General features: G+C 44.7%; 1 protein-coding gene across 3 annotated transcripts in view; it reads left to right on the plus strand.

The window, feature by feature from the left end:
• The window catches only part of DNMBP (dynamin binding protein), a 938,987-nt gene extending 912,965 nt beyond the window's left edge, over nt 1-26,022 (plus strand). For all 3 annotated transcript variants that reach the window (XM_069611517.1, XM_069611518.1, XM_069611519.1), the window contains 6 exons: nt 2,591-2,728; nt 4,456-4,788; nt 7,688-7,879; nt 21,242-21,440; nt 22,130-22,671; nt 24,094-26,022. In XM_069611517.1, coding sequence (XP_069467618.1) covers nt 2,591-2,728; nt 4,456-4,788; nt 7,688-7,879; nt 21,242-21,440; nt 22,130-22,671; nt 24,094-24,279 — 1,590 coding nt within the window. In that variant the 3' untranslated portion in view covers nt 24,280-26,022. The remainder of the gene's footprint in view (nt 1-2,590; nt 2,729-4,455; nt 4,789-7,687; nt 7,880-21,241; nt 21,441-22,129; nt 22,672-24,093) is intronic.
• The last annotated feature ends 239 nt before the right edge of the window (nt 26,023-26,261 follow it).

Genomic DNA, 26,261 nt, shown 5'->3' on the forward strand with positions numbered 1-26,261 from the left:
TTCATCCTAAATTATGATGCACACCACACAGTTTACCAGAGTATTTGCCAAAAATACTAGAAATGTGGTTACTGTTCGCCACCTAGCGATCGACCTGTGCAATAGGTTGATAAACGAACACATTTAGAAATGCCTGTGTTCATAAATGAAACTAACATCACAATGTAGCGTTACTGATTGTTAATGTAAAATGAATAATTTTTTGTTTGAAAATCAAAGAATAGGAGGATTATTTTAAATAAAATACCAGTCAGTGAGTCAATCCTTTATTTCGTACATTTGGGTCCTTAAAAAGTAGCAGCAAATTAGTTCATAGCACAATTATACAATCACATCTAAAATACACAATAGTGAACACATTAAGATCGACATAATTTGATTTAACGCACCTAACGGATCTGAAAACAGTTTCATAGATTTTAAACTCTAGTGCATACTGCCAACTCTTCAAACTATTGTAACAAGACAGTATTCCTGGGGCCTTCTTCCCTTTCCCCACAGTCTCCAAACTCCTGTTATATACAGGGTTAGGGCCCATGCCTAAGACTATTACAACAAGACAGTATTCCTGGGGCCTTCATCTCTTCTCTCCTTTGCCCGTAGTCGCCAAGCTCCTGGTATAGGGCCCACGCCTTAAATGAAGATTCGACATTTAGTACCAAATAAAGCGCTGGAAGATATTGCATAAATGTGTTTCGCTTAAAAAGTGGGGGCAGTAACCTTGTCTTTAGTGGGTCATATGCCGGTCGGGAAAAGAGTGCGCCAGATTCTCTAGTTCTGCCCGGCACATTGGACACCTTGCCTCGCGTTTCACCCAACAGTAAGCGTTCAAATCATGCTCGTTTTATCGGGCAGCTTTGTGATTAATTATTAGACCAGGTTAAATAGTATTTTATTTTCGCTGGAATCCTAAATCGTCTGTTTGCTGATTTTAGGACTTCTCATGATGCTCTAGTGTCCATGACCCATTCGTTTCACCTCTTCTTTTTGTTATATCACTGCTCACAATACTATTAAGAAGAGTTGGGGTTGCAAAATATATGTCTACATTGTTATTGCATTGCCCCGCATCACTTTTACATTAAAACACAAGTAACCTCCGTCCACCGCCAGGCCTGCCTCTCCCCCCCGCTCACCTCGTAGTTCACAACCACGCCCACTAACACCATCTTCCCCAGGGCACTAAAGTGAAGAAAAAAAGTGTATTGTTAGTCTTTTATTAGCTGTTAAACATGAGGCAGAAATAAAGACATTTTGGTCCTCTTCACAAGTTGGGCGGTATCCCGGCCGTAAAACCGCCAGAATACCACCCAGTGCAATTACCATTACGCCACTTGGTCTGGCGGTATTACTGCTGGATCACAAGTGGCGCTGGCGTTGTAAGCCCCCATTATATTTGTCCATAGTACTCATTGGGGCATTTTGGTGCATTCACTGCTGCTGTAATTCAACCGAAAATGGGCAGAAAGACTGCGGTTTTACCTCTAGCTCAGAGCTGGAGGTGAATCCTCCAACTTCACACCCAACTCGTAGTTGGGCGGTGCGGTAATGCTATTAACGCTGCATTTTTTCTGCACCACCCAGCTTGTGATGAGGCCCTTTGTGTTTTCCAAAAGCAAATTCATTCCAAAGAGTGTCCCTTGCTCTGTAAGCGTAGCCAAGATTGGGACCTGAGACCTCTTATATTATTTTGTCACATTAATGGTGGCACGTTAACGAATCGGACAAGGGCTGTTTATACACAGGTGCAGTCTATTTCCCTTTGTAGGGCTCTTGTTTTCAATGGTGGATGTAATAGTTTTGTAGTGAATGATCATTGCCTTCTGGCTGGTTCGCACCTGACTCAAGAGGCATTCGTTTCTGAGGCATGCACAAGGAATCCTCCTTTAACTGGTGCACCACACCACGTGCAGAACACTGGATAACAAACGATCAAAAACCTATGCAGGTATGTCTGTGCATTTTTGAAAAGGGCTCCTTCGTGTGTGCATCTCTGCAGACCACTGGGCATGGCAGGTTGGTCCTAATGCTGCACTCTGCAGAGGTAGGTAATGGTCCCCTCCAGTGATGAATCCTTCCCCACTCAGTTCTTGCGCCATTGATGGAGGCTCTGGAATCATGAACTGCCTCCATTCTGTTTCTTGCGGCAGGGAACATGTGCCATTCTGTACAAGCCCACATTCCACCCAAGCAGCTCCATGCTCATGCGTTCTCCACTCCCACCACCTCATCAAACTCCACGCTAAATGCCTCCAGAAACGCACTTTCCACTGCGCCTGCTGTTGCCGCGACGCCTCCCATGCTTCTTCAGCTCCAGCATCCGACCCGCAACCGGCATGGCAATGGAAGTGGGGCTCTGCACGGGCCTGCAGACACCAGTTCCTCGGTTAACATCTTATTTGGAGACCTCCACAGGACGTTTTACCCTTCAATAACGCGTCCCTTATTACTTTGTTGCCTGGACACCGCACAGTAGCCCTCATCGCCATAGAATTGGGAAATCGCTTAACAGACCATGTCATCTGACTTGCATGTTCCGCGTCGAGTTACAATCTGATGTTTTTATTAACGCTTTCTCTGCCTATTCTAGGAATCCGCCTGTGTTAAAGTGGTGGCTGCTGAGAGTATGCGAAACCTGTACGTGGATAAGGGAACCAAAGGAAGCAGTGACTTGGAACTGTTGCAGGAAGTCCACCGCTGCATCAGCGAGAAGCTCTTCACAGACTTTGTAAGGACCTACTTTTGTTTTACTTTCCCATGTCTATAGTTTTACAGCCCACACCAGCATACCATACTGGCTGTTTGAAGCCCAACTAAATAAACGGAGGTGAGGGCATTAACAAGGTATGAGATACATTAACCTGCAGGTTAGAGCATTTAGGTGCAGATTGCTGAAAAGCTCTTCGCACCGGGGCAAGCGGCCCCATGTGCTAATTTGGGGGAACAGTTAGATGTACAGGCTTTTACGCCAGAATGTTAAAGCTCCAGCACCTATAGCAGGAAAAAGGAAATGAAGCCAAATATGGTTGCTCTGGAGTAGGGAAGCTCAACCGCCGCTGAAAAGATGGGCCATGTGTTTTTGTTGTAGTAAATGTCAGGGGGTAGAGGTGATGGGAGGTGCACTGTGTATAGGGAATGTTGGCCAGTTAAAGCCTGCATTCCGAGTTATGGCTCCCCTGAATCTCTGGGGTGTTAACATTCTTATTTCGCCATAACTCTACTGTATTTAAATCAGTACTTGCACTTAAATAAGCAACTGCAGAATAAGACACAAGGAGGACCATAGCCTATTAGCCTGCACCCCAAGGGAAGATACATACCATCCCCTTGACGGGCACTGAAAACTGGTCAGGAACAGAGTCCCCCCGAATCCACACACAAACACAAAAATATGCGAACTCTTCCCTCAGCACTAATAAACAATAGAATGCAGCTGCACCCCTCAATTTATTCGTCCTTGTTGCACACATACTTGCACACCTCCATGATCACCTCAGTCTGTAGAATGGAGCTGTCCCCTACGAAATTTTCCTAGCTGCACACATCCCATTCACAAACTCTGCAGGTACGCAAAGTCCAATTGGCCTTTGCTGCACACATTCTACTGATCTCACGCAACCAGTGCACCTCGCTTAGCATTAGAATACAGCTACACCACTTAATTCCCCCCTGGCTGCACCCATACCGAGTGCACTAAAGCACTTTACTACACTACTCTCTTCACTGACCTGGACCACGGTCCTTAAGGGCATTCAACCCACAGCGCTTTGGAATCATACCATTGGTAAAAGGCGCTATACAAATACCCCAAAACATAACATAACTCATAGTCATGTAGATGTTTTGTTTTCTGGGTAGTACTTTCGCAGTTGTTTTATGAATAGGCAAACAGATTTCACTTTTTCCCTCTGCTCAGTTGTGTAGATTTGGAATGGCACATGAATGAAATGACGACCTAGGGGTCAAGATGAACTCTTAAGATAGTTTAATTTCATGTTGACTTTGAATGCATGTAGATTTCTTGTGTTGCACTTGATATACAACCTTTGGGGCATTTACAAACTGGGGGGATTAAGTGATGGGTATTAGAAAAGGGGCAAGAAAGATAAGTCCAGGGGCAAGGCTTGCATATAAATTAGGAGATGGCACATTTTAGGAAACAGTGACCAGGACAGAGTAGACGCAGCAGATCGGTCCACTTTCTTGCCATGCCTTGTCTGTATTAAGTCCTGCTCTCTCTCTCCCCAAAGAATACATTTGCATAGAGAGCAAGATATGCCCATGTGATTCTTATCCAGATGAATACAGCACAGTAAATGAAAATATGTTCAACTGTCTGGCAAAACACAGCATCTAGATAACTTCCAAATGTGATACAGAATTACAATACACCTTTTCTATAAAGCCTGCTTGTAGACTATGGAGTGTAACTAATGTGTTCTCTGTGCCCAATAGAAAGCAAGAACGGACAAGCTGATCATCTCACCCCTGAACCAACTCCTGACGATGTTCGCTGGGCCACACAAGCTTGTGCAGAAACGCTTTGATAAGCTCCTAGATTTCCACAACTGCACAGAGCGTTCAGAGAAGCTGAAGGACAAGCGCACCCTTGAAGAGCTGCAGTCTGCGCGCAATAACTATGAAGCCCTGAATGCCCAGCTGCTGGACGAGCTCCCCAAATTTCACCGATACGCCAAAGAACTGTTCGTCAGCTGCGTGCGCGGGTATGCCGAGGCACACTGCAACTTTGTGAGGCTTGCCATGCAGGAGCTGCAGCCTTTGCTGCTGGTGAGTTTAGTAGAGCACTGTTTAGCTCCTCTAAAGGCCGCTGGAGCCACTTCATGCCAAAAAGAACAAATTATTGATTTCATTCAAAGCAGATAAAAACATGAATTTTTGTTCACTGTATATCTTAGGATTGCAGTAAAAGGGGAAGTCACTTCTTATTTCCCCTAAACAAATTGGCTTCTACTCTTTCAACAATGTGGAAAACAGTTCCAGTAGAGGCTTTGCCAGATTCCTAGAAGGTGGAGCTACAATAGAGGGGTTAGCGTAAAGTTGGATTTAGAAATGTGATTTCAAATATTGTTAAGAGGCGAGAACAGAATTGGTGGGCACAGACGAAATAGATTGTTCTTGAGAAATCATACAAAAGATACTCGAAGCAGTGACACTGCTAGCCACCCCATCTCGGGGGTCTTCAACCTGCGGTTCTTCAGATATTTTGAACTGTAACTCCCATGACCCCTCCCTATCGACTATGTTGGCTAGGGCACAAGGGAGTTGTCTAGGACCCTTGCCCTACCTGAGTTGAATGCTTCCCTGGCTAAGCCAAGGTTATTGTTGAATAATCTAAAATGAGGTGCACACTTCTTTGCCTTTGTATCATAGAGGGCCCGCCATTCCCTCGGTTTTCCTTTTCTAATGTTTTATTTCAGAAGAGTTATCTTTAGAAGAACTTTGTCAACAGCAAATTCTTAGTGGATTATATGACTCCATTAAGGAAGATATTAGCAAACCTTTAACAGGTGTTATAATCCCGATGACTATTGTGGGGAAAGTCAGGGGGCAAAAAGCCATATTATTCAGTGGCCTATTCAGGTGTGGATGGGGTGGGGTGCGTGGTGTATCTAAACCGATTTACCACTATTGAGGTGGCTACAACCAGATGGAGCATATGATATGCCCAGCATCATGAGTAGGATAAGGAACATATTGATAAGGGTGTTGGGGGGGGGGGGTATCCAGCCTGCTCCAGAGGGTAGCTTTAGCTTGCAATGTATGTTCCATCCCCCACCCCCGCATTCAGCCCAAAAGACCAACGGCAGGGAGAGAGTACAAAGTGAGCAACAAAGTCCACAAGACCATCAGCAAAACAAAACCGAAGACGGTGAACAGGCCTGTTACGTTATCTGCAGCACTAATCCAAGCCCCACCTTTTTAATTGAACCACACACTGGCAATGTAAGTAAAAGGAAAACATGTTTTAATCAAATATCCTTTTTATTTGCAACAGAAGTCTGGCTTGCAAATAGCATCGAGGCGTATCCACATTTTTGTCTAGCATACCCACTGAGGGAAGTTAAAAAGCGTTGAGTAGTGGGCAAATGTGGATTTAAAAAAACAAAGGCTAGCAGGGTGTCCAGACTCCATGAAAGTACCAATGCACATTTATCATAGACACAATGTAGCTCACTGCTAATTAACCTCCTGCAAAGATCTGCAGTGCAGCCTGTAGGTCCAGGGATATCTCTGATTTGCATGTGCCTAATTTTAATGAAATGCATAGCATTTCAGTTGAGTGATAGTTACCTATAACTAATAGTTCAACAAAGTAGCACACCTGGCCCCATGTACTGCTGAACAAATAGGCATTCTTCTTATCTATAAATGTTTAGGGAGAGAAATTAATTTTCCAGCACTTTGAAAGAAAACATGGACGCTCAGTTCCAATAGCTGCTGGGTTCGAAGACCAGCAAGTTTGTATCGGCCGACCTGAATGTTTAAGTCAGACTTCTAATTGAAGCCCTCTCTTTCAAGGGTTTCCCATATTGCAAAGGACTGTAGTCTTTAAACAGGCTTTGACACGGCCAGTCGTTTGGGCATTCATGTAGGCATTGTATAGGTATGTTTAAGGCCTTCATCATTCACCAACTGTTGCCATCATATACTTGTATGATTGGTCAGATGTTAGATATTGTGAAACTTGGAAGTCACTGAAGTCCCCAAGCAAACTCACTAAGAAACTCAGCATCTTTGGAGGCCTACGATCCACCAAAAGTAAGAAAATGTGCAAACCCTGTTGGTGCAGGAAGGAAAAAATCAGACCGCCGTCGTCCTGTGCTTATGCCCCATGACTCTGGAGCCTCCTCCCCATCCACATCGGACTCGCCCCCTAGGGCTCCTCCCTAACACCTATGTCCATACACCGTCCACTCCAAACGATACTAGAGACCGGGTGGTCTGATCCCCACTGTTTCCTCCCCTGGTTACTTGTAGATCCATTGCTGACAATTTCCTTCCCTCTCCAGTTATAAGATCCCCACTCCATTGTTTCTCTACTCCCTAATCTTGTTCTTACCCCTATGATTGTAAACCACTCTGTTGCTACCCGAAGCTATGTCTACGCTCGGTAAACAACCTAAGAATAATAATTAGAAGGGAACAAAAACAAATCCCATCGCACCTGCAACAGACCTCTGTGCTGTAATGGCACACATTCTCAGCCCCAAACCCTTTCCTGATTTGGGGATCATGAACTACAGTTTCCATGCTTTGTAAATCCTTTTGCATCGTACTGCTTTAATTGCGGACTAATATAGCATTGACTGTTTGGAACAGATTTTTTGATCACCTCAGCCATGGATGGTTAAGCCTCCTCTCAGGAAAAACTAGAAAGATGCATTCTCTGTGACGGAGCCCAGTTGAAACAAGTCTAACCATTAACCTTTTATGTTGCTGTATTAACTGTTTCCTTGCATAGCACTCGAAAATATTTCCATCCTACTAAAGTCTTTAGCTAGAAGCAGCAATTTTGAACATTGCAAACGTATTACACTTCACTGCTACATATAGGGTTGGACAGTAATTTGAATATCCCTCTTCCCGGCCCCCCAACACGTGCTGTGATATATTGTTTTTGTTTGCCCTATATGTCTTGATGTCCCTTTATTTCCTTGTGTTGTAGCTGCTTGGAGTTGCTGGCAGCGAGGGGAACCTCATTGCTGTTTTCCAGGAGGAACACAGCCGCGTACTACAGCAGCTCCAGGTTTTCACCTTCTTCCCAGAAGCCATCGCAGCTGTGAAGAAACCTTTTGAGCGAAAGACTGTTGAGCGTCAGTCCCAGGCTCAGTTTACGAGAAGACCCATCTTGGGTCCAGTAAGTGTACTCTAGTATTTTTCCCCTCTCCCTTTCTTTGTGACTTTACCAGAATTTCAAAGCTTGCCAAGAATTGTATACATTTTATGCTTCAGTGCAAAAAAGTTTTCAGAAGTGTACACCTTTAAGTTTTTTTTATTTATTTGAGCAGTGATCTGTAATGTCAACTAGAAATGACGTACATCGTGGCCATGAACCGAGGGTTGAGGTTGTCCATGATTTGTAAGTATTGAGAAATGTCTGAGAGAGAGAAAACCGAAAGTCATTAAAACAAAAATGACCTTCGGTTTTTCCTCCCGCAGACATTTCTGGCAAACCGCACCCTCCTACCCCCTTACTTAACTTTTGGCAGGACACTTCGCTGTGTGCCGCCAGCTGCTCCATTCCTCTGCAACGGCGGTTCCCTTCACTTGCGTGCATGGGAACCAGCATGGCAGGGTCCTCTTTTCCAAATGTTTTTAACTTCATTGTGTCGATGGTGGGAGACACCCCCGCAACCTATGTTGCGATTATAGGGAACAAGGGTGCAGGGAAACCCCCACAATTCCTGCTCCCCTTGTTCACTATAATCGAGCCAAATGGAATATTTATTTGACATTTTTGGCTGTTCGTAATTTCCGTTCAGCTGAAATTCGAATAAATATCCCATTTGTTTAGTTTTTCCAGTCTTTTCTACAGATGCAGATGTTCGAGGCATTTGCTGGGTAAGGTTCCTTTACAATAAGCTTCATAGTACTGAATGATTTTCTCTTGGAGATGCAGGGGTATTTTTGGAACACAAGACATAAGTTAGTCTTGCAAAAGTGATTAATTGAGACTGCTACACAAAAATATTTTGATTAGCAATTCAACAAATATGATTAGCAAATGTGTATATCCTTTCTTTCAATCATGGCCATTGCAAGACATGTGCCCCCTGTACAGCAGCAAAGGGCCTAGGGGCCTCGCACACTTGTTTCGCCACTGTTGCTATAATGAGGATGCCTTTGTTAGACCTGTGACTGGACACTGCTACCCTTGCAAATTCAACAGGGCTTCCCACTAGTGCCTCGCAAATAGTTAAAACACACTAACGGCAGAGCATTTTAAATGGCAAGCTCCTTATTAGTGGTGGTTCATTGATGGACCATTGTTTCTGACAAGTGGTCTCTTTCCCGTTACATGATATGCAGTAGCAAGCATGATCCTGTGAAACAATGACTACAAAAAGGTGACTTTATCATACAGTACCTTTTTAATGTGTGTCTAAGTCTTAAAGGGTACATTTTCCAAACACCTAAGATGTTTTTTAGCTTCACGTTACTTTGCTTATTTTTGTAGTTTTCCATTCTAGAATGGGTAAATAAAGCTGCAACCATATTCTATATGGATTTATATATTTTTCAGCTTGGATGATGATTTGGTGTAAGTTTCAAAACATTATACAAAACAGAGTATTCTTTAAAATCAAAAAACTAGTCTACCAACTAAAGCTGGGAAGGTTAATGGCCTTACGTTGCAGACTGGTCTCAAACCCCAGCTTCACAATTAACTAAAGTGTGTGATCCTTGCCAAATCATTTTATCTCACTGTGTGTTATCTGCCAGAATTAGAAGTACCCACAAGCCATTCATTTGACATGTGTACGCTGTACAAAAATCTCACTCCACGTACTGCTTCATATATAATAATAATGCCACTTGTTAATCTGCACATCCAAGTTATTTGTCTCTCGGCATACTTATAAAAACCTTTTGTAATGTAACTTACCATCATTCAATTGAGGCTGCATATGAGCTCATTTCTGTGGTATCACGTCTAGGGATGTCAACGCATCTGCAAATTAGGGGAGGCTTCATGTATGTTTTTGCACAGCCACTCAAATTATAAACCTGGCAACTTTCACTGGAAAGCAAAGTTCACGTTTGTCATGAAAGTTGAATGTCTGCATGTACATCAGGTTCCCATCACATGGCATGTGCATTAATTAAAAAAGACTAGCCTATACTTCATATGCTTGGTCTGGACTATAGAACCTGGTAATGGATGGGTTAACTATAATCTTAGCTTTTGATTTGGTCATTGAATTAAGATGGTACAATACCCACAGCAACACAAAACACGGCACCGCAGCTTTACATGAGCAATGCACACAGACCTCAGCACAGCCTTTCAGGCTCCCCATCCCCCTCTCTCAAAAGAGATGAGGGGGAGAGATGAGCAAGAGAGAAAGGTAAAGGGGTCTGGTGGATAAATGAGGGAAAAGTGAACAAAAAAGGGGTAGACCATCAATAAAGGGTGCAAAAGTTGGCAAAAAAAGAATGAAATGGAAACATGCTGGAGAACAGAGGTGGAAGAAATGACAGATCAGAGAGAAGGGCTAACTCATTCACTACCTTCCTGACTCCCTCCCAATATTTACAGTGGAAGACAGACAAGGTCCCACACAGTCACCCTTATCTGCAGTTCTGATCAGCCTAAGTGCTCATTAAAAGTAAACATTGGGGTCAGCCTGCAGCCTGGATCTCTGCTTTCCTTTGTATAGGCCGTGTACTGTCGTGGAGCAAAAAATACTTGGCATTGCAGTTAGTGCAACATGATTTATAAAATGAAAAGCAATTAATCATTATTGTTTAGTGAATTGCGATGTTATACTGGTTATTTTATGCCTTGTGAGCATATACCAGAGACATGGACAGAACTGCAGGACCTAATGCGACAGAGGACCATGGTTGAGTATAAACATGGTGTAACTTGTACCTGGATGTTCCTGAGAGATGCAGAGTTGAGGAATGCTAAGTGGGTCCCTCAGGGAGTGTAGGTGGGAAATGGTGCAGGGAATCCTTTAGACCAGATTAGCTGGAGTTGAAGTCTTGAGTTGTAGAGTACCACTCAAGAAATGGCTTTGATGTCTGGGGAAGGCCATTCCAGTGTAGTGGGGCTAGTAAAGAAAAGGAGCGAAGGATGCGGGAGAAACAAGTGGGGTGGGGGACAGACGGGCTGTAGAGGTACGAGGAGTGGAGATGGCTAGGCGTAATGAGTGACGCAGCTGGCAAAGTAGTGGTGAACAAGACTGTTGATTAATTTAAAGGCCAGAAGCAGAAGTTTAGAGCAATTCTGCATGTAGAGCTGTCCAGATGGTCAGTGGGTAGAGGTGGGCAAGGATCTGGGTAGGCTGAAAAGTGTTATTTTGCAAAGTTGAGACCTTGATTGAGAAGCGGGGAAGACCAAGAAGTAGGCTTGCACAGTTGTCCAGTTCGCTGATCGCTAGAGTAGTGATTACAGGTTTTGCAGAGTATTTGGAGAGATGCTGGTGAAACGTATTGATGTTGATTAGAATGAGTCTGGCGGCCCTGCTGGTGGCTGCAAAGAATCTGGAAAGTTTAAGTCCTCTATCAAAGAACCCCATTGTTGTGAGCCATGTGTGAGAAGGTCCGGGTGGGGAAAAGAGAAAGGGAAAACTAAACAAGGGTCGATGTTGGGGGCAGGAAGAAAGCAGGCTTTAGTCTTAGAGGAATTGAGTATAAGGCAGGGTAGAACCATACAGTGGCAGGTGGTTTTGCATTCAAATACTGCAGGTGTGAAAGGGGGAAACAGAAGGTAATCTGGGCATCATGAGCAAAGAAGTGGTAGTTAAACCCAAAAGAATTAGTTGACCCAAGTAGGAGGCTTAAAGCATGAAGAGGAGTGGGCCTAACGCTGATCTTTAGGGAATGCTCCTGAAAATGGTTTGGGGTAGCAGGTGTTCTAGAGTTCAATGAGCTGAAAAACGCACGGTTGGAGATAGGGGCCGAACCAGGCAAGAGCAGTGTTTGAGGTCAAGGGAAAATAGTTTGTATAAGGGACGGGATAATCCACAGTAATGATGGTTTCAGAGGCCTAGTAGTATGAGGCTGGAGGATAGGTAAGAGTGATGGAGACATTGGTGGAAGGTTTGAACCGGAAACTTGATTGGAGGGGGGGGACTGCACACCTCCTGATATTTCACTATGTGATTGATAACAACCCACTCGAGGATTTTGATAGGGCAGGAGGGACAGGTCAGTAGAATGATGGCTTGTAGGTGTCGTCAGCTGTGTGTTCTTTTAACGGCTGACTAGTAGCAGGCCTGGAAGGTGCCAGTAGAGGCAGATTGAAATAGTTGGAGGGGTGGAGGAGGGGACCAGTGCAAGTTATTTGATAATTTGAAGTGAAAGGGATCAGTTGGTTCACAGGCTGGTCTGGCAGAATGAAAGCTAGGCAGAAGTTCAGTATGGGAAGTGGAGACAAAGAAGGATAGTGAGTGGCTCCTGTGGAGTAGGAGAAGAAAAAAAGGGAAGGTGTTGAGTATTTTGGTAATTTTAGATTGGAAGCAGAGGGCAGTCCTCTGCTGAGAAAGAGGAGGCAATGGAGTGGTTCCTGGCATGGGGAAGCATGGGCTGGAGGATCATGGACCACTTGTATGGGCGTGAGCATAAAGACATCAGTTCAGGTCAGTGTAGTATGAGGAGTTAGATGTAGTACGGGCAATGGTAACAGTATGACAAGTCTTTGTATGCTAACAAGAGAGGAAGATCTGTATTTGCAATGGGCATGGCTGTCTTCAGGAGTCTGGCTGCAGTGAAATCAGTAGTTGTGGGTATGGGTCGGAGGGGGTAAAGGAGTGGGCAGGCTCGAGATAATTGGAGGGATTCGGGTGAACAATTGAATTCCATGAAGTCAAGTTGATAGGAGTAAGCGGGCGGAGCAGAGCAAGCTTGGATAAAGATTTTGATGTAGTCCAGGTTTGGGACCTTAGAATCAGGCATGAATTTACTTTTGATGAGTTGTCCAAGACTGAAGGGGGAACAGAGCTTGTGAAGTGAAGGATTTAATGATGGGGTAGGGAGATCAGTAGTGGGAGCAGAGGAGCCCAGGATGGAAAATAAGAATAAGTTGCCTTGGGTATGGGTAGGAAGGTTGACAAGAGGGTCGGAGAGAGTGGAGTCAAGTGAGTTGATGAGCCTTTGTCATTTTGGAGAGGTTAAGGACTTTCACAATGATGACGGCGACATCCGCTGGGTGCATTTAAAGTAGGTGGTCAAGATCAGAGAAAGATGTTCAGGGTGCTAGGTGGAATGGTAGATGAGGATAGTCAGAGGTGGGAGTGGAAGAGTTGGACAGCGCTTTGTTTGAATGAAGGATTTTAGTGGGGAGGAGAAAGGGTGGCCAATGGTGTCCTTACTGCTCATGAGACATTACTCTTTTTTTTTTTTTAAGGGGGACAAGGGAAGTGAGAGAAAGAAGCAACGTCGGTGTGAGGGATTGTCTGTGGTGTGGTGGGAGTTTGGGTTTCAGTGATAGTCCCCAATGAGAGTTTAGTGTGATTGGAGTCAAGTAGTTAGTGAGAAAATAGGTTTTACAGCAAAGGGATTGGGCATTCCAGAGTTGGTTGAGTAGAGAGTTTAAGGGTTGAGGATATAGTGTCAGGAGTAGTAGAATGGGCACTGGTGGGTCAAGGGGACAGAGGGGGCTGAAGTGGTGTTTGACAGGAGAGTGAAGGATTGGGAGACAGGAAGAGAGGGGCAGGGAGAGTGGCAGCATGGGGGGGGCTGTGGGAGAAGACTGAGAAAGGGAGGGGACAGTGAGGAGGATTGGGGGTGATAGTAGCATGGTGGACATCAAATGGTGGGAAGAAGGTGTAGATGAGGGGAGCAGCAGAGAGGGACCAAGTTGTTAAAACCATGAATTAAAGGGCTTTAGGTGACTAAATACAGTTATTGCTTGCTAATGAATTCTGCATGTAAAATACGATTTGCAAACTTCCTTATTGCATTTTCAACCATAGAAAAAGGGAATAGGCATGGGTAACAATCTTAATATTTACTCGATTCTTCTCAGAAGCAATTCCATCAGCTCACCCCAAATAACAATCCCTTTCGTTTTCAGGCATGAATTTACTTTTGATGAGTTGTCCAAGACTGAAGGGGGAACAGAGCTTGTGAAGTGAAGGATTTAATGATGGGGTAGGGAGATCAGTAGTGGGAGCAGAGGAGCCCAGGATGGAAAATAAGAATAAGTTGCCTTGGGTATGGGTAGGAAGGTTGACAAGAGGGTCGGAGAGAGTGGAGTCAAGTGAGTTGATGAGCCTTTGTCATTTTGGAGAGGTTAAGGACTTTCACAATGATGACGGCGACATCCGCTGGGTGCATTTAAAGTAGGTGGTCAAGATCAGAGAAAGATGTTCAGGGTGCTAGGTGGAATGGTAGATGAGGATAGTCAGAGGTGGGAGTGGAAGAGTTGGACAGCGCTTTGTTTGAATGAAGGATTTTAGTGGGGAGGAGAAAGGGTGGCCAATGGTGTCCTTACTGCTCATGAGACATTACTCTTTTTTTTTTTTTTAAGGGGGACAAGGGAAGTGAGAGAAAGAAGCAACGTCGGTGTGAGGGATTGTCTGTGGTGTGGTGGGAGTTTGGGTTTCAGTGATAGTCCCCAATGAGAGTTTAGTGTGATTGGAGTCAAGTAGTTAGTGAGAAAATAGGTTTTACAGCAAAGGGATTGGGCATTCCAGAGTTGGTTGAGTAGAGAGTTTAAGGGTTGAGGATATAGTGTCAGGAGTAGTAGAATGGGCACTGGTGGGTCAAGGGGACAGAGGGGGCTGAAGTGGTGTTTGACAGGAGAGTGAAGGATTGGGAGACAGGAAGAGAGGGGCAGGGAGAGTGGCAGCATGGGGGGGGGCTGTGGGAGAAGACTGAGAAAGGGAGGGGACAGTGAGGAGGATTGGGGGTGATAGTAGCATGGTGGACATCAAATGGTGGGAAGAAGGTGTAGATGAGGGGAGCAGCAGAGAGGGACCAAGTTGTTAAAACCATGAATTAAAGGGCTTTAGGTGACTAAATACAGTTATTGCTTGCTAATGAATTCTGCATGTAAAATACGATTTGCAAACTTCCTTATTGCATTTTCAACCATAGAAAAAGGGAATAGGCATGGGTAACAATCTTAATATTTACTCGATTCTTCTCAGAAGCAATTCCATCAGCTCACCCCAAATAACAATCCCTTTCGTTTTCAGGCATGAATTTACTTTTGATGAGTTGTCCAAGACTGAAGGGGGAACAGAGCTTGTGAAGTGAAGGATTTAATGATGGGGTAGGGAGATCAGTAGTGGGAGCAGAGGAGCCCAGGATGGAAAATAAGAATAAGTTGCCTTGGGTATGGGTAGGAAGGTTGACAAGAGGGTCGGAGAGAGTGGAGTCAAGTGAGTTGATGAGCCTTTGTCATTTTGGAGAGGTTAAGGACTTTCACAATGATGACGGCGACATCCGCTGGGTGCATTTAAAGTAGGTGGTGGAGGAGGGGACCAGTGCAAGTTATTTGATAATTTGAAGTGAAAGGGATCAGTTGGTTCACAGGCTGGTCTGGCAGAATGAAAGCTAGGCAGAAGTTCAGTATGGGAAGTGGAGACAAAGAAGGATAGTGAGTGGCTCCTGTGGAGTAGGAGAAGAAAAAAAGGGAAGGTGTTGAGTATTTTGGTAATTTTAGATTGGAAGCAGAGGGCAGTCAGTGGAGTCCAGTGTAGTGGGGCTAGTAAAGAAAAGGAGCGAAGGATGGGGGAGAAACGAGTGGGGTGTGGGACAGACGGGCTGTAGAGGTACGAGGAGTGGAGATGGCTAGGCGTAATGAGTGACGCAGCTGGCAAAGTAGTGGTGAACAAGACCGTTGATTAATTTAAAGGCCAGAAGCAGAAGTTTAGAGCAATTTTGCATGTAGAGCTGTCCAGATGGCCAGTGGGTAGAGGTGGGCAAGGATCTGGGTAGGCTGAAAAGTGTTATTTTGCAAAGTTGAGACCTTGATTGAGAAGCGGGGAAGACCAAGAAGTAGGCTTGCACAGTAGTCCAGTTCGCTGATTGCTAGAGTAGTGATTACAGGTTTTGCAGAGTATTTGGAGAGATGCTGGTGTAACGTATTGATGTTGATTAGAATGAGTCTGGCGGCCCTGCTGGTGGCTGCAAAGAATCTGGAAAGTTTAAGTCCTCTATCAAAGAACCCCATTGTTGTGAGCCATGTGTGAGAAGGTCCGGGTGGGGAAAAGAGAAAGGGAAAACTAAACAAGGGTCGATGTTGGGGGCAGGAAGAAAGCAGGCTTTAGTCTTAGAGGAATTGAGTATAAGGCAGTGTAGAACCATACAGTGGCAGGGGGTTTTGCATTCAAATACTGCAGGTGTGAAAGGGGGAAACAGAAGGTAATCTGGGCATCATGAGCAAAGAAGTGGTAGTTAAACCCAAAAGAATTAGTTGACCCAAGTAGGAGGCTTAAAGCATGAAGAGGAGTGGGCCTAACGCTGATCTTTAGGGAATGCTCCTGAAAATGGTTTGGGGTAGCAGGTGTTCTAGAGTTCCATGAGCTGAAAAACGCACGGTTGGAGATAGGGGGCGAACCAGGCAAGAGCAGTGTTTGAGGTCAAGGGAAAATAGTTTGTATAAGGGACGGGATAATCCACAGTAATGATGGTTTCAGAGGCCTAGTAGTATGAGGCTGGAGGATAGGTAAGAGTGATGGAGACATTGGTGCAAGGTTTGAACCGAAAACCTGATTGGAGGGGGGGACTGCACACCTCCTGATATTTCACTATGTGATTGATCACAACCCACTCGAGGATTTTGATAGGGCAGGAGGGACAGGTCAGTAGAATGATGGCTTGTAGGTGTTGTCAGCTGTGTGTTCTTTTAACGGCTGATTAGTAGCAGGCCTGGAAGGTGCCAGTAGAGGCAGATTGAAATAGTTGGAGGGGTGGAGGAGGGGACCAGTGCAAGTTATTTGATAATTTGAAGTGAAAGGGATCAGTTGGTTCACAGGCTGGTCTGGCAGAATGAAAGCTAGGCAGAAGTTCAGTATGGGAAGTGGAGACAAAGAAGGATAGTGAGTGGCTCCTGTGGAGTAGGAGAAGAAAAAAAGGGAAGGTGTTGATTATTTTGGTAATTTTAGATTGGAAGCAGAGGGCAGTCCTCTGCTGAGAAAGAGGAGGCAATGGAGTGGTTCCTGGCATGGGGAAGCATGGGGTGGAGGATCATGGACCACTTGTATGGGCGTGAGCATAAAGACATCAGTTCAGGTCAGTGTAGTATGAGGAGTTAGATGTAGTACGGGCAATGGTAACAGTATGACAAGTCTTTGTATGCTAACAAGAGAGGAAGATCTGTATTTGCAATGGGCATGGCTGTCTTCAGGAGTCTGGCTGCAGTGAAATCAGTAGTTGTGGGTATGGGTCGGAGGGGGTAAAGGAGTGGGCAGGCTCGAGATAATTGGAGGGATTCGGGTGAACAATTGAATTCCATGAAGTCAAGTTGATAGGAGTAAGCGGGCGGAGCAGAGCAAGCTTGGATAAAGATTTTGATGTAGTCCAGGTTTGGGACCTTAGAATCCGGCATGAATTTAATTTTGATGAGTTGTCCAAGACTGAAGGGGGAACAGAGCTTGTGAAGTGAAGGATTTAATGATGGGGTAGGGAGATCAGTAGTGGGAGCAGAGGAGCCCAGGATGGAAAATAAGAATAAGTTGCCTTGGGTATGGGTAGGAAGGTTGACAAGAGGGTCGGAGAGAGTGGAGTCAAGTGAGTTGATGAGCCTTTGTCATTTTGGAGAGGTTAAGGACTTCCACAATGATGACGGCGACATCCGCTGGGTGCATTTAAAGTAGGTGGTCAAGATCAGAGAAAGATGTTCAGGGTGCTAGGTGGAATGGTAGATGAGGATAGTCAGAGGTGGGAGTGGAAGAGTTGGACAGCGCTTTGTTTGAATGAAGGATTTTAGTGGGGAGGAGAAAGGGTGGCCAATGGTGTCCTTACTGCTCATGAGACATTACTCTTTTTTTTTTTTTAAGGGGGACCAGGGAAGTGAGAGAAAGAAGCAACGTCGGTGTGAGGGATTGTCTGTGGTGTGGTGGGAGTTTGGGTTTCAGTGATAGTCCCCAATGAGAGTTTAGTGTGATTGGAGTCAAGTAGTTAGTGAGAAAATAGGTTTTACAGCAAAGGGATTGGGCATTCCAGAGTTGGTTGAGTAGAGAGTTTAAGGGTTGAGGATATAGTGTCAGGAGTAGTAGAATGGGCACTGGTGGGTCAAGGGGACAGAGGGGGCTGAAGTGGTGTTTGACAGGAGAGTGAAGGATTGGGAGACAGGAAGAGAGGGGCAGGGAGAGTGGCAGCATGGGGGGGGGCTGTGGGAGAAGACTGAGAAAGGGAGGGGACAGTGAGGAGGATTGGGGGTGATAGTAGCATGGTGGACATCAAATGGTGGGAAGAAGGTGTAGATGAGGGGAGCAGCAGAGAGGGACCAAGTTGTTAAAACCATGAATTAAAGGGCTTTAGGTGACTAAATACAGTTATTGCTTGCTAATGAATTCTGCATGTAAAATACGATTTGTAAACATCCTTATTACATTTTCAACCATAGAAAAAGGGAATAGGCATGGGTAACAATCTTAATATTTACTCGATTCTTCTCAGAAGCAATTCCATCAGCTCACCCCAAATAACAATCCCTTTCGTTTTGAGCAGACTGTCTGTCCCTCCAGTTTGACTGATGGAATCTTCCTGCTCATGGAGCCTGTACCTCTGGTCCATACAGAAGGTTGTTTAACTCTTGCCCCACTTCAGCACAGGTACTGCATCCCTCTGTTTTATGTAAGTTTCCCAATGACAGTCAGTTCAGCAGAGGTCGACCTGATGTCACCCCTTCCTCATATTGCATTCAGCGGGCTCCCGGTCGATATCCAGGATTGCACTCTCCTTCTCTTAGCTAGGGTAAAGGCCAGGAAATTAACTTTCCATGCTGTCTACAGCCCTTGGGATTAAGCACAGTAGGTAACTTTACTGGATCAGTTGTAGGCTAACATTCTCGAGACATTTGCAAATAAACTACACAACTGTAATTTCAGTGCACATTCCTTGCAGGGACCTTCTTAGCCTCTTACAGAGCAGAGTGAAATAGTGACCAAGGGGATATGTTGGTTGCTTTCGAACCAGATGAATGAGTTCCGATGACCACCACTGTGCCCCAAGATTCTCCACATGGACAGTCCTCCTACCCTCAGTCGCCATTTCACAGGACACAATCGCAGAACTCTTATGGAGGATTCAATGGCGCTTTCTAGAAGAAAGTTTAAGCACAGTGAAGGCCATCACAGATGGATTCCCCTATAAATGTAACTCCCCAGACTACCCACGCTTTTTGTGCTCGATGCGTATGTATCTGCATACATGTCACTCACTCCACATACCTTTTACTTTAGTTGAACACTGCCCACTATGCCTGGTCTATATTGCTCACCCCGCACAGTGCTGCCTTCTGTTACAGCATGCTTGTTACAAAGCAAGAGCCCCCACGCCAGCACTGAATCCGTGTCGGCACATGTGCTCCTGGATGTTTATAACAAACACCACACTCTTGAGTCCTGCGTCCTGTGCCACTTCTTCTACATGTCGCTCGCATGTAAATTCACCCTTACTAAGGGCTTGCTCTAAGGCTTTCAACCCCAAGGCCTTCCTTATGGGATCTACCTGCTATTTGATAGTAGGGGTGCCTTTTTGAATGTTTACCCCCATTCGTTGGCCCCTTTTGTTACCCCTTGTGTATTATTTTTGTTACATTCTTTATATGCACCTTCCACCACTTTTAAGTACCCCTTTTCTGTGTTCACCTTAGCATTTGTTTACCTCACTTTCGTCCAATGTTCATCTGGCCCACTCGTGCACCACTATCGAACTGAATCATGGCAGTCTCCTGGCAGAAAGTGGAATACTACACATGGATCCAATGTCTACCTCATGGGGGGGGGGGGATACTTTTGGAGGAGGAGATGGACGACACTGGTATGGAGCGAGTCAAATGCTAGACTAATTGTAAGAACACAACCCCAGGATGGGGCTGTCCAGACTAGAATAATCCTCCTTCTCTTATGCACTCACCATATTAGGAGAATCCTCAATTTAGCATCGAATAAATAGGAAGGAATCATCTTGAAGAATGCAGTAGCATAGGCGTAAATCTTTCACTATTTCCACTTAACGAAATGGAAATCAATATGCTCCCCCTTTATCTCAATAATTCCTATCATCCATCTCCACCCATAATTACTGCCATAATAATGAACCATAGCCATCAAGCATAACCTCCACTCATCCTTCTCATCGTGGCGGCAGGCTTGCAGCATCTCCTTGAACACTATAGACAGACCAGCAACACCACCTACCTCCTCTTATGTTCTCCAACCGCATTCCAACTTCCACATGTTCTATTCTTGACTGAGTCACTCCTGGCCTTGGCCTGACAGGCTTCCTGGAATAACCATTCCAGATGTGGGTGACGGTCACAGATTGGCGCCAAACCAGTCCATCTCAACAGTTTGAGCTCTTCTTGAGCCCACCAGGTAACCAAACACTAAGTGCATTGTATAAATATTATCCCTTGAAAGTCCCCCATGTAGGTAATTGTGTTGAACTAAACCGAAATATCTTAATATACCCTCTTCATAACGGACACATGGTCCAGCGAAAGGATCCACATCCTTCCCTGACATTACAAACGCTCTCCACCCATTGCTGCATTCCTCACATTTTGTCCATCTTTACCATCCTTACTATCCTATTATCTTATCCCGTTCTTCCTTTTTATTTATTTTGCAGTTTCTATAGCACACCAAGCCCGAGGGCATCTAGTCCCTGTTCATGGCAGTAGGCAACGGTGATGTTAGTTTCTTTCCGGAGAGAGTGGTCTTCTGGATACCCTGGGTGAGGGCACAATACGCCACATTTCTTCCTCGATAAGCCAGCTGCTCTGAGACTGTTTCAGTGGTGACTTGGTGCAGCACGAAAGATGCTTATAACATGGAGTGGAGGAAGGAAGTTTGGTAGTTGGGCAACTGCAAAGAGGAGGGGCAAAACCATGCAGCTCAGCAGGAGACTTTATTTTACATGCCTTCTTTCAAGCATGCGCAGGGAGCTTCTTGGAGTAGTGCACAAGTTTGGATGCAGGGATCCAGTGATCGGACAGGCAACTATAAATGGGAAACACATTTGCAATAACATGAGGCTTGAGACCGGGCAATGATACACCAGGGCAATGATACACCATACTTGAGACGAAACAGACTAAAACCGTTTCGGTTCCTTACATGGTTAAAGTCCTGTGCAAGAAGTGCTACTCAATTCACTGTAGGTAAAAACGTCCCCTCTTCCTAATAGCTTAGTCACGCATAACGTTTCTTCTTTTTATAAAGAAAAAAGTCCAAAGGTCTTTCTAATTGTAATTATTTTGTGTTTTAAAAGGTGTAAGGATATATCATCTGGAATCTTTCTTCATGAGCAAAGTTTTCTTCTTCTTAGTGTCACCATACTTCTGTTCTCTAAACCTTTAATTTGCTTGCAGCCAAACTACACAATGCAGTCGAATAAGCATCGAGTTGGTCTCCTGGCCAAGTATCCTCCAGAGAAACTCTTTCAAGCAGAGCGCAACTTCAATGCTGCCCAGGAATTGGATGTTTCTTTACTGGAGGGTGACATTGTTGGTGTAATCAAACAGCAAGACCCTATGGGCAGCCAGAACCGCTGGCTTATTGACAATGGAGGTAAGAGTCCAGGAGGCGGTAGAAGGAGATCTGGCCCCAGCAGCCACCCTAACTTGTCTCCCATCCCCTTGGCAGTACAGAACTTTGTTTAAGTTACAAATCTGTCTCACTTGGCAATGTCCACAGTGTTAAGTATTCAGTTGTTCAATTTCTGATGACATTACAAATGTGTTTTAGCTCATTAAGTCATTTTCCATAATTTTCAACCCCTGTCAATGTTCTTTTCTCTCGCTTACTACATGTGATATAGGCAACCTTTGTAAATACCCTGTAATTGTTGTATCTTGTTCTTTTGTGTCCAAGTCATAGTGACAACGCACACTATGTTATAGGCATTGAGCAAATTAGATTTGGAACATCACCACTACTTTGGGATTGCAGCAGGCAAAAAACGGGTTTAACCCTCAGGTGTTCCAGACTAATGATCCTTTTGCGGGTAGCACCCTTTCCCTCCAGACTCGCTTCCTGCTTTTCAGGACCTAATCCTTACCCTAAAGCGCCCTTTTCTCTACTTGTTTCCCCAATCCCTCCCTTGCTGCGTCCCTTCCTCCTACCTTCCCACTTGAACAGGAAACACTCATGGTGGGGCGGGTGCAGACTGGTCGTTGCTTAGAGCAGCGTCCACCAACGCCTCCTTGTAGCAGGCTAGGACACCAGCAATACACTAACATTTTGTGTTTTCTCCACAGCGGCCAAAGGTTTTGTGTACAGCTCATTCCTCAAACCATATAATCCTCGCCAGAGTCACTCTGATGTTTCTGTCGGGAGCCACTCTTCCACCGAGTCTGGATACGGCGGCTCCTCGCCCATTCTGTCAAGGCAGAATAGCAATAACACTTTGACCTTTAGCCCAAACAGCACATCTATAACCTTTACATCAGCAAATCCCCAGAAGACTAACATGGAGAGATTGGCGACCTCAGTTGCCAATGAAGCCGATTCATCTCAGGGACTCTCCTACACAAGGCCCAAAGACGCAGACACTTCAACTCAAGCAGTGCAGTGGGATGCTCCAGATTCACGAGAGGGAACAATTGTCGCAGACTTTGCACAACCCACAAATAACCGGCGGCATAGCCAACAAGAAGCTGTGATTAACTCTAAACCACGAAGGAGGTTGGAAAAGGGACAAAATGTGGAACCGTCAAAAGCACTTCGACGGATGTCTCCGTCCCCTGTGGAGAGAGATTCTGAAAAGGATAACGATAGTAGCGAGTCTGAAGGAAACCAGGTAAACCTATGTTTAGTCTCAAGCTTAGACTTTGCTCATGATCTAGTAGGGCTTTAATTTTCCTGCAGCATACCTAATAATTCTTAGTTTGGATTATCCACAAATTTGCATTTCGCTCCCTGAAATTCTATCACATCTCTGTTCTGCCTTCTGCCATCTTATGGCTTTTGTAATGACCTATTTGGCTGTATCCAGGCTTTTGGAGTCTACGTTTCAGTAACAAACTATATAGTTAAGCGAGTTTCTGGCGGTGCACCACAATTCCATTCAATCTATGGGTAGAATGCAACTTTTTAAATTGACACTGCACTTTTTAGGTGCCATAAATGAAATACGCTATGTAGTCTTTTGGGGTTTTTCCCTTAGCAGTAATTTGGTCCACACTGTGGATTAATTTTTAAATGCTTGCAAAGACTTTTACAGCTAGTCCGGCCTGAAATTGGTTTTTACCTCCAAGTAATGTCTTCTTTAGGAATTAAATGTATATTTATAGTGAACCCATTTGAAATAAGTGTAGGTGGCAAGCATGGCTTTCTTAATCATGTGAAGATGGTAGGCAAGATAATGATGTGTCTGAAGTGTAACATATTGGCATTTAATGCAGTTTTATTCAGGAGAGGACACACAAGGTGCTGCTTAATACTGCCAGCATGGTACTTTCATGGATTGATGAGAATGCACATAAAAATGTGTCAAGTCCTGTAGAGTAGTAGTTAGTGTACACCATGCAAATTGCTCATCACTAGAATCACTGGTCTTAAAAGATGAGGCTAGCAATCAAATCTTTGAGCGTGCTGACCTGACACAGTGGCTCATGTCAAATTTTGCTGAGGCACTTGTTAATATGTATACAAAGGTCTGGGAGCCCCTCTACTTGTTAATATGGGCTCAAAGTCTGCCAGAAAGGGCTACACCTTACATTAAATTCCCAGACACCTATGCAGGCGCCTTAACGGTGGTCTCAGTTGCCTTTATCTCCTGGTAAACCCCAGTCTGGCAGGCTCGAAGTCCAAAAGTACCCGTTCAAAACTCCTGGCGTCTTCTTTTTCCACGGCGGGAAAGTTGGTGGTGCTCCAAATGCAACACGCTCAGATCATGAACAAGTATTCCTTATTGGAAAAAGATGGCCACAATGGAAAATGCAAGGGAGCTCCTTCCAAAATGGAGCGCCTTTTCTATTTCCAGTGCGGCCGAGGAAAAGAGCAGCAGCAGATGAGCCACAAAAGGAAGAACATGCGTCCGGGAACACCACCGGAGAACAAAAATAAAACGTGGGAGGTGTGGCAAACCTTATTATCTTGGAAGGCTGATTTATAGAGATAGTAAGGGGTTTTGATGAGGTAGACTCCATTGTTGCCGTAGTTCCACATTTGTGAGTAACTGAGATTTGTACTAACAATTTGATTTTTTTTTCTGTTGTAGATTTATTACGCCGTTTATGCATTTGATGCACGATGCACAAATGAACTGAGTGTTTCAGCCAACCAGAGGCTAAGGATCTTGGAGTTTGAAGATTTGACCGGAAACAAGGAGTGGTGGTTGGCAGAACTTGAAGGGCGGCAAGGCTACGTTCCATCTAGTTACATCCGCAAGTCGGAATACACGTGAGCCTTACGTAGCGATGGACAAAGACATATGCCTCAATTGGCTGCTCACGCAAGCTTTGACACACCCGAGTGGCTTGTTTATGGTCACACATTCAAAGAGGATCTACAGATGCCCAATGCTTCAAATGCTGCGGAAACTGCTTGATCAATTTTGAAAGGAGAGCCTGTGTTTGAAAGAACATAATTGTGTGACCTTCAGAAGGGGTTCTATACGCTAGGGAAAGTTCTATGCTACGTTTACAGCACAACTATTCAGTTTGGACGAAAGAAAGCTGAACACTTACTGGCTTTGAAGAACCCACCTTGCGGCAGCATTAAAACCTCTTCTCAATGAAATCACTGCAGGTGCCTAAAAGATGTCAGAAGTATTTGGTTTCAGATCCCACAAAGTGCAGAGAGAAGGGCTACGGAATCTCAAGAGCTTCGTAGTCTCCGGCTCCCATCTCCTCCACATATGGCATTATATGCAGACCCGTGCCTGGTTTTGGACATGAGTGCAGTGTGTAAAGTACAACATGTAATCAAATGTATTTGACATTAACATTCTGCAAGTGCTTGGTTTGCTGATGAGTTTGGCAGTGGGTTCTGCTGTCGTGGGAATGCGTGTGCTGGCAAGTTACTTGTGAATTTCCAAAGAATGAGGCAGAAGGAGCCTAAAAAGAACCAGTGTCCCTTTTCAGTGTTGCTAGAAATAGGTTATCTAAGTTCTCCTGCATATCATAAAACGAACTGACTGGCAAAGTGCAATTCATTTTTCATGGCCAAGTGTTGGAGTGCTGTCTTTTTCACTTGGCGCCGTTTTATAGCGGTGTACAAGGTGGGGGTTAGCGAGGTTTGGAGCATTTTAGACCTCTGCTGCTTTCCAGCAGCTACTCCTATTAGTCCACAGAGTGTTGGCCATCTCTAGGTTGCAGCCCCAATCTGGCTTCACAGTGAATGTCTTCTTTATTTGCCAAACAGTATTAAAAGCAATCGTTTTTCCATGATCGAGTTGTTTGCCAAGCTGACGATGGTCACTAAATATGGGCTGTCAGGGATGCAGTGATGAAAGAGATACGTATATCACGAACCAAACCAAAATAAACCACTTCCAAAGCAGGTATGCCCCCCCCCCCGCCCTCTCCTATAAGACAGACGAGTGATGAGGAGACCTAATCCTGAGTGGTTGTTTTTAGTATTTTTGAAATTATGAAATATATGTAGGATGCTATCCGCTCTTTGTTGGTGAGGCACATGTTGCACATGGCACCATCGTGCAGAAAAGACATATCAATGAATGAGCTGCCATGGAGAAGTGACCCCTGATCATGTCCCATAGGTTGGCATTCAGATCTGCATGCAGGCTGAGCTGGGGCTCTCCTTTCCTTGCTCTGCTCAGAGTTTAGGAAGCAGCAGTCACTGTTCATTCCCCTTCCTTCTTCCAGTCTTCCCACCGGCTTCTTTTTATACATCGTATTTATTACAGGAACATTTGTTCTGTAACTTTAATTGCAGCTCCGATTTTACCCCATTGATTTTATCTACAACTACTGTTTGTTTTGCCACTGTAAATAGGATTTGAAGGAAGTATGTCATTCCCCCAGAAGAAAGTATACCTTAAAAACTCAAATAATGTCTTCTGTTGGACACACGTGAACAAATTCTGTGTTTTGTATCTCCTTGAAATGTATGCGTGTCTAACCGAAAACTGTATTATTGTGGCCTTCATGAGTAATAAAGGTGACTTTTGCTCTTCTTCCCCCAAGCAGCCTGGTTCCTCGGCATTTCCCGGTGTAGTGTTGGTGTCTGTTCATAAGAGGCATGGCTTATCCACACTTGTCTTCATACATTCATTTGACCTAATTATACTGTGAAGCTGTCACTTTCCATCTGTTTCCTACCGTTCCCAATCCATGTGTTCCCTTGGTATATCTCTGCATTATCCTACGTCCATTTCCCTAACTTCTGACTGGTGGACTCAGAGGAAATCTATTAAAAATATAT

Source organism: Ambystoma mexicanum, chromosome 8 (assembly GCF_040938575.1).
Source record: "Ambystoma mexicanum isolate Mex_15411 chromosome 8, UKY_AmexF1_1, whole genome shotgun sequence".
In the NCBI taxonomy this organism is placed as follows: Eukaryota; Metazoa; Chordata; class Amphibia; order Caudata; family Ambystomatidae; genus Ambystoma; species Ambystoma mexicanum.